This window comes from Gastrolobium bilobum, unplaced genomic scaffold (assembly GCF_033153095.1).
Source record: "Gastrolobium bilobum isolate Gb01-03AN ecotype WA unplaced genomic scaffold, APGP_CSIRO_Gbil_v1 utg28942, whole genome shotgun sequence".
Lineage (NCBI taxonomy): Eukaryota > Viridiplantae > Streptophyta > Magnoliopsida > Fabales > Fabaceae > Gastrolobium > Gastrolobium bilobum.
In genome coordinates, this window is record NW_026895289.1 from 107,786 (window position 1) to 119,298 (window position 11,513).

Here is an 11,513-nt window from a genome sequence, read left to right on the forward strand (position 1 = left end):
TCCTATCCAATTTTTTATTTTTTTTCCTCGCTGACCACATTAACTTCGCTCATATAAGGAAGGACTAACAATGAAGATTTGACTTTTGGATCTCTTTGGCAAGCTTCTCATGAGAGCTCCTTTCATATTCATGTTACTTTCCTTTTCATATTATTAAACACCATAAACATTTCGCAATCTCTCTCATTGTCTGCATACTGCTCTGCTTTAACCATGATTAAAGGTAAAGATATATACCAAGTTTTGGCAGCTATTGTGCCCCAATACGTGGCTATTGTATTAGCCTATGGCTCAGTTCGGTGGTGGAAGATCTTCACACCTGAACAGTGCTCTGGTATAAACCGTTTTGTGTCGACGGTTGCAGTTCCTTTTCTTCTTTTTCATTTCGTATCATCCAATGACCCTTATTCTATGAACTACAAGCTCATAGCCGCAGACTCTCTTCAAAAAGTTGTGATTTTGGGGTCGCTTTCTCTATGGAACACCTTAACAACAAAGTATAGTAGCCTTGACTGGACAATCACACTGTTCTCACTTTCTACTTTACCAAACACACTCATCATGGGGGTCCCTCTTTTAAAGGCCATGTATGGAGATTTTACATCCACCCTCATGATCCAAATTGTGGTTTTGCAGGCTGTCGTATGGTTCAATTTTTTGCTGCTCTTGTTTGAATATAGAGGTGCTAAGCACCTTATTTCAGAGCAATTCCCTGAGACGGCAGGGTCCATCACTTCCGTCAGGGTTGATTTGGATGTTAACTCTCTCAGTGGTAGAGAACCATTGCAAGCTGATGCAGAAATTGGAGATGATGGGAAGTTTCATGTGGTGGTGAGAAGATCAGCTTCTTCTTCATTCAATAAGTCTCTCACTGGGGTTGAAGAAGAGATGTTGAAGATGCAAAAGAAAAGGGGATGCAGGAGCAAGAGTTGTAGTGATCTAAAACCAATGTTTTCAAGGTCTGTGAGTGATGGCCAAAGAAATAAAGATATCAGGGGTGGTAACCCTAATAAGGAGTTACACATGTTTGTTTGGAACTCGAGTGCATCACCAGCTTCTGATGTTAATTGGAGACATGTAGTGAATGGGACCATTGATCCCTTTAAAGTTGTTGATATTCCACCCGAAATTGCTACCTCAAAAGGTAATCTTACATTGCTTATGAAGCTTTAGCTCATATTATATATTTGTCTTTTGCCTCTGAGTCTAGGCTTAGGTGTATATATTAATATTTTGCTGAGAAATTAACATTTACATTTTCTCCTTGAAGCATTAAGCAATTGTAATCCCATTAACTTAGCATTGGCATAAATTTAAACCAAACTATTAAATTGAGGTCATGGTCACTGTTGGCAACTACATGATGCAGCAATTTTATACTATCTCATTTTGTATGCTTCTGTGCATGAATTAACATGAGTTCTGGTCCTGAAGCAAGCGGAGAAAGGGTGGTTGAGATTGAGGAAGGAATCGAATATCCTTTAAGCGGGTGCAAGAGGGAGGTGAACATTGAAGAAGGGGATGCAAACAAAAAGCAACAAATGCCACATGGTAGTGTCATGACAAGGCTCATTCTCATCATGGTTTGGAGGAAGCTCATAAGAAATCCTAATACCTACGCAAGTCTTTTGGGCCTCGCATGGTCTCTCATATCATTTAGGTATTTCCCAACCATCTCATATCATTTCTGAATGGAGAAACAACACAAAAGCTTTAAAATTACGATTTTAATTTTTTTGGGATGATATATTACACTTCATCAATCGTTGTTGTGTGTGCGCAGGTGGAACATCAAAATGCCGTCTATTATAAATGGTTCCATTTTATTACTGTCTAATACAGCGCTGGGATTGGCCATGTTCACTCTAGGTATTCTAATCGTCAACATTTTATTTTACACCTTTATGACACAGTATCAACAAATTTGGGTCCATAATATGAAAACCATTTGTGACATCATATGCTTCCTCTATAAAGCAGGCATATTTATCAATGTACCACTTTTCTTTTTCTTTTTGAAAGCCTCAATGTACCACATTTTGGTACATTTTAGCAAGGAAATATCATTCGGTCTTTAAGGTATTAAAATGCTCTTTGCTGCAAAGAGAGAAAGAATAGAAAGAGAAAATATTATGAGGTCTACTATTTTGCACTTTATGTGACAGAGAGCATTTTTCTGCCTTAAAGATACAAATAATATTTCCTTTTAGAAAACATTGAAAGAATATCTTTAGAATATTTATAAATATATATTTCCTTATTTCATTAGGATTTGAGTTAGGTCTGGGCTAAGCCCATTAGTGTATCTATATATATTGTATCTCTTGTATCAATTCAATACAATGTTCCTTTCGTCTTTTGTTATTCAATATGGTATCTAGAGCCTAACGAAAGGAACCTTGATCCGTTTCTTTTTTCGGTGAACCCACTGTTCATTGTCTTTTCAAAAAAAAATTCAGATTTACCAGTTTTTGGACCTTTTTTTCCTTCTTATATCGTATTTTCATCGTTGCTGAACCTTTCTCTCCGCGATTTGACGTCATAACCCCATTGCCTTCGCATCTCCGTCATCAGCCACCACCGTCCAATGGGCATTTCCGACGATCCACATACCAACGTGCTCGTCTCGGCAGCGCGGTCTCATTTCAACCGATCGCGTCTCCAAAGGATTCCCCATGCGCTCTCACGCGTGAGTGCAAGGTGAGTCTTCTTCTCCAGTTAGGCGGCGCGTGGAGGCTCTATTCCGACCGTGACCGCCTACGTTCTTCTCGTCTCACTACGACGGTTCTGGATCTGGTTCTATTTTGGTGTTTCGACATTGTTTTTTGTTGACGCACAGATCTCTCTTTTACTGGTTAGTTTTGTGATCTGTCTTTCTAATTTTTTTTTATCTTGATTATGGATTCTCCTATCTCTTCTATTTCTGGGTCTTCGGCTACCCCCAAGTCGGAGTCTACTATTTTTTCCAATTATATCCTTGCTCCGCTGAGTGTGGATAATTTGGATGGGTCGAACTATGATTCCTTGTCATCAGATCTGCGACTTTGGTTGGATGGGCAAGATTATACATCCCATCTCACTACTAAAGCTGACTCTATTGCGGCTAATGAGCACACACGATGGAAGCTGATTGATACTCAGTTGTGTAGTCTCATTACAGCTACCTTTCATCCTTCAATAAAGCAAATTTTTCGACTTGTCAATACCTGTGAAGCTATTTTGAGTCAAGTAAAGGCATTGTAAACCAATGATACACAATGACTTTATGGTGTTTGTCAGAAATTGATGACTACTTTTGCTCCTCGAGATTTCAATTGTCCTATGTTTGAGTATCTGGAGAAAGCTCAGAGTTTGCTTCATCATCTTAATGAACTTCTGCCCCTTACTGGTGATGTTACTAAGGAGCAAGAACAACGTAATACCCTTTTTATGTTGCTCATTGTATATGGTTTACCTTCCTATTTTTCTGCCAATCGGGATCAAGTTTTGGGATCTGCTACAGTTTCTACATTGGATTTTGTGATGTCTACCTTGCTTAGGATTCTACTTAAGCCTTCTATATCATCAGCACCTCCTATGACCGATGTACCTCCGGTTGACATTGTTGACTCCTCTGCCCTTGCTGCTCAGGGTTAAGGTCGTGGACGTAAACAACCTAAGGGAAAGCTACTATGCACTCATTGTCATCAGACCAATTATATTGTTGACTGTTGTTGGAAGCTCCATGGCAAGCCATCTCAACCTCCTCAGAATGCTCATGTTGCTCAGGCTTCCTCTAGTGCTCCTGCTCTAGGGTTACCTTCTGTTGCGCAACCTCATGCCGCTCTTCTTAATGAATTTGTGACTTGGTGGTCTGAGAAGCAAACATCTGGTCCTACTGCATCCATTGGTCCCACTGGTAATTCTTTTGCTAGGATTTCTCAGTTACACTCTATAGGCCCTTGGACTTTTGATTCTGGGGCTTATGATCATATTTTTGGTAATAAGTCCTTATTCGCTTCTCTTTGTACCACGGTTCATTTTCTTCTATTACTATGGCCAATGGGTCTCTAGTCCAATCCTGTGAGATCGATACGGTTCTTCTTTTAACTTATTTATCTTTGAATCATGTTCTTCATGTTCCAAATTCTCCTTTTAACTTGCATTTTATTAGTCGTTTAACAAAATCCATTGATTATGTTGTTTCCTTTGCTAAAACCTCTGTCATCTTTCAAGATCAGAGTTCGGGAAGGAGATTACCTGTAACACCCCGTTCCTGCCAATAATTAAATCCGTGAATTAATTTAACTATTGTGATTGTAACTTGGCTTAATACCATAAGTGATGTTAACAAACCGGTCGCGAACGGGATGTTACATTACCAAAGGATGTGAGTCTCATGGCTTTTATCAACTGTTTCCTTCTTCTTCAGCCTGCTCTACCGTTGATTCTCCTCTTACTATACTTGCTCGTTTGGGTCATCCAAGTCTTGTCAAGCTTCAGAAGATGGTTTCACATTTATCGTCTCTTTCTAGTTTAAATTGTGAGTCTTGTCAGTTTGGAATATATACTCGTAGTACATTTCCAATTCATCTTAGTCGTTAAGCTTTGTCCCGCTTTTTTTGTGGTCCACTCTTATATTTGGGGACCAAGTTGTCATCCTTCTTAGGGTTTAAGTATTTTGTTACTTTTATTGATGATTATTCCAGATGTACTTGGTTATTTTTAATGAAAAATCGTTCTGACTTATTTCCTATTTTTCAGTTATTTTATAATGAAATAAAAACTCAGTTTGGTATTCATATTTATACTTTTCATAGTGATAATGCATGTGAGTATTTATCTCATCATTTTTAGCAATTCTTTTTGTCTCATGGTATTCTTCATCAAATATCTTGCCCTCATACACCCAAACAAAATGGTGTATCCGAGCGCAAGAACCGCCATCTTGTTGAGACTACTCGTGCTTTGTTAATTGATGGCAATGTTCGCTACAAACTCTGGGCTGATGCTATTCTCAGTGCATGCTATCTGATTAGTCGTATGCCCTCATATGTTCTTCATCACCAGGTACCTCACTGTATTTTGTTTCCCCATCAAGTTTTGTATCCTTTGACCCTACATGTGTTTAATTCTATGTGTTTTGTTCATCATCTCGATCAAGACTTGGATAAACTAGCTCTCATGTCTCTTAATTGTGTTTTCTATGTTATCCTCGGTCTTAAAAGGGTCGCTGTTACTACTCTCTGACTTTACGTCGATACTTTATCTCGGCCGATGTTTCGTTTTTTGAATCAGTTCCCTTTTTTGGCTCTTCTATCACTTCTGTGGACGCTGATTCTGTTAAGTTATCTCTCTCTGCCGACACCTTTGAATGCCTTCCATCTTTACCAGTCCATGTTTCTGACTCTCTTTCCTTCACCTCTTCTCCTGATGAGTTACAACATGGTTTTCCAGATATTTTTGTGGGCTCACATCCAACTGCATCTCCTCCCTCAGCTTCGGTCTCACCTTCGGCTAGTGACCTTCCCATTACTCTTCGTAAAGGTACACGTGATGCTCGCCCTTCAGCAAGGTATGCAGTTAATATTAGTTATCATCGTCTTTCCCCATCATATTATGCATGTCTTTCCTCTTTGTCTTCTATGTCTATTTCTAAAACTACAAGTGATGCACTTTCACATTCGAGTGCCCTTCATCACAATGGTACCTGGGATCTAGTCCCTTTTCTGTCTGGGAAATCTGTTGTTGGATGCCGCTGGATTTATGCTGTTAAGGTTGGTCCTAATGGTCAAGTGGATCGTCTTAAAGCTCGCTTGGTGGGGAAGGGTTTCAATAAAGTGTTTGGATTGAATTTTGTTGATACTTTTTCTCCTATGGCGAAAATATCTATTGTTCGCCTTTTTATTGCCACGGCTGCTATCCGCCACTGACCTCTCTACTAACTTGATATTAAGAATGTTTTTCTTTATGGTGATCTTGCGAAGGAAGTTTATGTTGGTCCCGAGGTGAATTGTGTTTTATAAAATAATTTGCTAATTAAGAATTAACTCAAAGCAATAAATCAAGATAAGGATAAAGAGATATTAACATTGTAGTTTTTACGTGAAAAACCCATAAGGGAGAAAAATCACAGACCCTAATATCGAATACTGAAATTCGACAAGCAACACCACTATGAAACTTGCGTACAAAGAGTTCTCTAATATCCTAGTTTTCTAGTCTACCCCTAACACAAATTTTTACCTGGTATCCTAGTTTCCCGGTACGAAATCCTAATCCTTTAGGATTCTGAAACCCTATCACATAAGGATTCTCAAGTCACTCTCAATTTTCAAGAAAAAGAGATATGTTGGTATCCCAATTTTCCAACACAAGAACTAGTATCCAAGTTTCCCAGTACAAACCTTTCAAAAAAGTCAAGAAGAAAACTACAATTAAAATGATTTACCTCAATGCTTCTAGTACTCAATCAGATAGGTAATCTAAATTCCTATGGAGAAATATTCACTTTGCCAAAGAATGAATGTATGAATGATTGTTCTTGAGAAAGCTCTTTAATTGATGCACAAGAAAGAATCCTAATCTTGAAAATCTAATTCTTTCTTTTCTTTCTTGTATATTCTTATTTCCTCTCCATTGTATTTTCTCCACTCTCCTCTCCTCTCCATTGTATTTTCTCCACTTTTCTCTCTCTTGTATTTTTCTCCTCACATGAATAATATGCAATGAGTTATATTTATAATAATAACACTCTCTCTTTTCTAAAATCCCAAAATATATAATATTAAAATTTGAAATATTTTCCAAAAACTAACCATAAATCATTTACCAAAACTAAATTTTAAATTCAATTTTAAAAAATAAGATTTCTAATATTTTCAAATAAAAAATATGTAAACCTTAAATATATTATTCTATTATGCAATGTAATCCTAATCAAAGAATATTTTATTTCTCTTACATGAAATCTAAAAGATAAAATATATCGTAAACTTTACTTGATCTCATGTTTTTCTCTCTTTTCATGATATCTTTCATATCTTCTCCAATCTTCAATTATCTTGAATACTATTTCAAATCATAATAAATATTATTCTGAAATCTTAAACAATCAGCTCATTAGTAATTTTAAGACAATAAAATATTATCGATTAAACTAACATTAAATTGATTGTAATCATCAAAACATATTTTAAATCATTAAACAATTGGGGTAACATATATCCAACAGTTTATATGGAGAAACCTCCTGGATTTGTTACTGAGGGGGAGTTAGGTCTTGTTTGTCGTCTCCGCAAGTATTTATATAGTCTCAAGCAATATCCAAGAGCTTGGTTTGGCAAATTTAGCAGTGTTGTTCAACAATTTGGTATAACTCAGAGTGAAGCTGATTATTCTCTCTTTTATTGTCATTTAGCTTCTGGGTCTATCTACTTTGTGGTATATGTAGTTAATATTGTCATCGTAAGTAGCGATAATCATGGGATCACTCAGTTGAAACAACATTTATGTCATCATTTTCAAACCAAGGATCTTATGAGACTTCAATATTTCTTGGGAATCGAGGTGAACCAATTAAAAATGGAGTTATGATATCTCATAGAAAATATGCTCTGGATATTGATGGGACGTAAATTCGTTCCCATCTAAGCCCATTTTGATGGCAAAATACCATACGTTCCCTCATCTAATGAGCAACTTCAGCATGAAAATCACTTGTTTTACACATTTGTGACAAAAACACAGTGGGGGAACGGATGGTAACGTATTCCTTTAAAATATATTAAAAGGGGAACGGACTGAGATGCATTTAATGCACCTGCGCCATTCATTTAATGCTTCTGTACACTTTGCAGGTAACGTAGAGTTAAAGACTTCTAAAAAGCAAGGCGGTGCACCAACTGAGCAGCTGGAAACGTGAAGAGCAGAGAATCAAGAGTTCTCATTGGCTGAAAACGAAAGCAAAGCATGGGAAGGTCTGCAAACAACGGCTAATCATCACTAAATCATGTTCCATCCAGCAATTCACACTCTGCTACCACAGTCTCGTCCTCTCATTCAAGCAACTAGCTCCAAAGGAATTACAGTCTTGCCACTCCTCTTCCAGCTATAAATAGGACCACCCTCACACAAAAACATCATCGAATCCTGGAGGGTTTGCAGTCCGAAAGGAAGAGATCACTTAGTAGTAGTTAGTAACTTAGTTTAATTTTAAGTTGTAACTGTAGTTAAGTGACAACCCATCTTCTCTTCTCTGTAAACAACCATCAAGACTCCTCACGAGCAAATACCCATCTTTCTCCATTTTCTGTTTCTTTTTGTAAACTGTCTTTTAAATTGATATAAGTGTTTTTCTCTTCGTTCCAATCGTTATCTCTTGACTGAATCTCGGGTCTATGTGATCTCAGTTGAGAATAATTGTGTTTAAACTATCAGCCATGAGCTGAACTATCTGTGGAACGGGTACACTGTGAAATTCCTAAAGAACTGTTTTCAAAACTCTTGACCGAAGCTTTTTGTATTTCTTTGCCTAAGTAAGCTATATTCATTGTGCGCCAATAGAAATTGGGTACATACTGAGAAAGGAACTTCCATAAGGAAGGAATTTCAGACAGCTTAGCCATTGGGGGAAGGTAGATGTCATGGCAAAAATGCTACTGGTCACCTTAGGAATAAGGGGCCAACTCGTCCATTTTAAGGTTCTGAACTAAGTACCTATTGGAGTCAAGGGAGCCATAGGAATATGGAAACTTGTGAGCCATCTATACCATGAGCTGAGGAATCAGAGTTGGCAGGCAAAGAAACTAGGACAAAGCCAAAAGGTGTTAAGTCTTGAGCAGAGAAAACAGCCCCTTTAAGAGTGAAGCAGTGAATATGTTCCTTCTGTTAAACTGTTTTAACCACCACCCTGTTGTTTCTTGATTATAGTTATTTCTGTTTTAGTAGTTTTTATTTTATTTTATTTAGTACTTATAAAAACTCCAATGATTATTATCTCACCTTCTTCTAAACAGGAAGGATCACATACATAACGCAGCGAGCAACTGTTTGCCATCAAATTGAACCTACTGTTCTTGAGGAACGTTGTCAAGATAGTAGGGAACGTTTGACCAGACAGTTCATTTACTAACTTTTCTTCTCATTTTCATTCTTTATAAACAGTGATAAAACAATAATTAGCACTTTATCCTCGTGGGAACGATAATTTGGGCATTAATACTCCATTTATTACTTGATGCATGCACTTGCGCACTTGGGTTGGAACTAAGGGATGAATCTGTGTTCTGCAAGAACAGAGGAACGTCCTCTATCAGAACTTATATTTTTCCACCATCAGCAAACCACCCAACATATATTCTTGAAGAAACTACTTTATTAAATTCAAAGTCTGTTGATACCCCTATGAATCCAAGTGTCAAGCTTCTACCAAATCAGGGTAAGCCATTTTCAGATCCTAAGAGGTATAGAAGATTGGTTGAAAAATTGAACTATCTCACAGTCACTCGGCCTGACCTTTCATTTGCAGTCAGTGTGGTAAGTTAATTTCTTAATTCTCCATGTCAAGAACATTGGAATGTCGTCATTCATATTCTTAAGTATATCAAGGCATCTATAGGAAAAGGCCTTGAATATGAAGATAAAGGTCATGTTAAAGTTGTTGGATACTTTAGTGCTGATTGGGCCGGTTGTCCTACTGATATGAGATATACTTCTAGATATTGTGTCTTTGTTGGAGGCAACATGGTTTCCTGAAAAAGTAAGAAATATAATGTAGTTGTCAGATCAAGCGCTGAAGCAGAATACCGCTCCATGGCTACTGCTACTTGCGAGCTCCTTTGACTTAAGCAACTTCTTAGAGAGCTCAAGTTTGGAAACACTGGACCAGCAACTCTCATTTGTGATAACGAAGCAGTGTTGCACATTTCGTCCAATCCAGTGTTTCATGAAAGAACCAAGCATATCGAAATAGATTGTCATTTTGTTCAAGAGAAGGTCCTTGCTAGTGAAATTAGAACTAGTTTTGTACCCTTTAATGATCAATTAGCAAATATATTTACAAAGTCTTTGAGAGGTCCTCGAATAAAGTTTATATGTAACAAGCTTGATGTTTATGATCTATACGCTCCAGCTTGAGGAGGAGTGTTAGAAAGAATATCTTTAGAATATCTATAAATATCTATTTTCTTATTTCATTAGGATTTGAGTAAGGTCTGGGCTAAATCCATTAGTGTATCTATATATATTGCACATTTTGTATCAATTCAATACATACAGATTTATTTTCAATGTTACTTTTATTCAATTATCGAAATGATATATTGAAAACTATTTGTCAAAATAATATAATTTGACCAAGTTTGATTACCGCACGTGCTAGACCAAGGTGACCGTTTTCCACGAAAATAATGAATCGAGTATTTGGTATATAATTTATGCAATATGATAAAAAAAAAATACCTTTACATTATCCTCATCTTTATTGTTATTTTCATCTGTATTCCATATTTTTCTTTTTGACAAAGAAGTTGGTACTACTATTATATCCAAAATGAGCTCGTGTTCCACATGCATGTGTGCATATTCAATTTAAAATGTTATTAATCTTGAAGTTTATATATAATATGTTGAGTCTGTGTCTTTATAATTGTTAATTTAGTGTATTTGTGTTGTGTTGTGCGTTCGTATTGTTGTCTCTTCATAGTGCTTTCTTGATTAAACAGGTCTATTCATGGGATTACAACCCAAGATCATTGTTTGTGGAAAATCTTTGGCAGCGATTTCTATGGTAATGAGGTTCTTGGTTGGGCCAGCAGTGGCTGCTGCAACCTCAACAGCCATCGGTATCCGTGGAGTTCTTTTGCATGTTACAATTGTTCAGGTGAAATGAAACCCAATAAATAAAGTGTTATTATACATATTCAGAGTCATACAGTGTGTTTGTGACACCATGTTGAATTTGTAGGCTGCTCTTCCATTGTCTATCAATCCCTTTGTATTCGCCAAAGAATACAATCTCCATACAGATATAATCTGCACTGCGTAAGTGTGTGTGCGTGTGCGTGTTTATTTTGTTTTATTTTTTTGTGTGTGGATAAATTTGCGTTTGTTAAAAAATAAGGAACAAATGCATTTTGTGCCATGTGAATATAACGCATCAACATAAATCCTAAAAGAGACTTTACAAATTTTGCAGGCTTATCTTTGGAATGGTGATTGCGTTGCCCGTGACACTACTCTACTTCGTTCTTCTTGGGCTCTAACTTGTCCAGTATGCAAATCCATAAGGCACCGCTAAAGAAGACAACGTGGGGATTTAATTGCAATTTACAAATAAAATATTGTTGTTATAAATTTTAACCGTGTGTATACATACAGGGGCAAATATTTATACAGCGATTTAAGATAAGTTTATTTTGGGTTACCCAAAAACTAAGATTAATAATAAAAAAAAAATTATTTATTCTAAAATTAAAATCTTAAACGAAACGACAGTTATCCCTCGTTCTTCTCTCTTGGCTGTTTGCTCTTTC

General features: G+C 36.7%; 1 protein-coding gene across 1 annotated transcript; it reads left to right on the top strand.

Annotated features, from left to right (window-relative positions):
- The first annotated feature begins 213 nt into the window (after nucleotides 1-213).
- Nucleotides 214-11,243, top strand: LOC133304510 (auxin efflux carrier component 2-like). Its single transcript, XM_061504559.1, has 6 exons — nucleotides 214-1,144; nucleotides 1,444-1,660; nucleotides 1,784-1,869; nucleotides 10,704-10,861; nucleotides 10,946-11,022; nucleotides 11,177-11,243. The coding sequence occupies exons 1-6, from the start codon at nucleotides 214-216 to the stop codon at nucleotides 11,241-11,243; spliced, it is 1,536 nt and encodes a 511-aa protein (XP_061360543.1).
- Nucleotides 11,244-11,513: the final 270 nt, after the last annotated feature.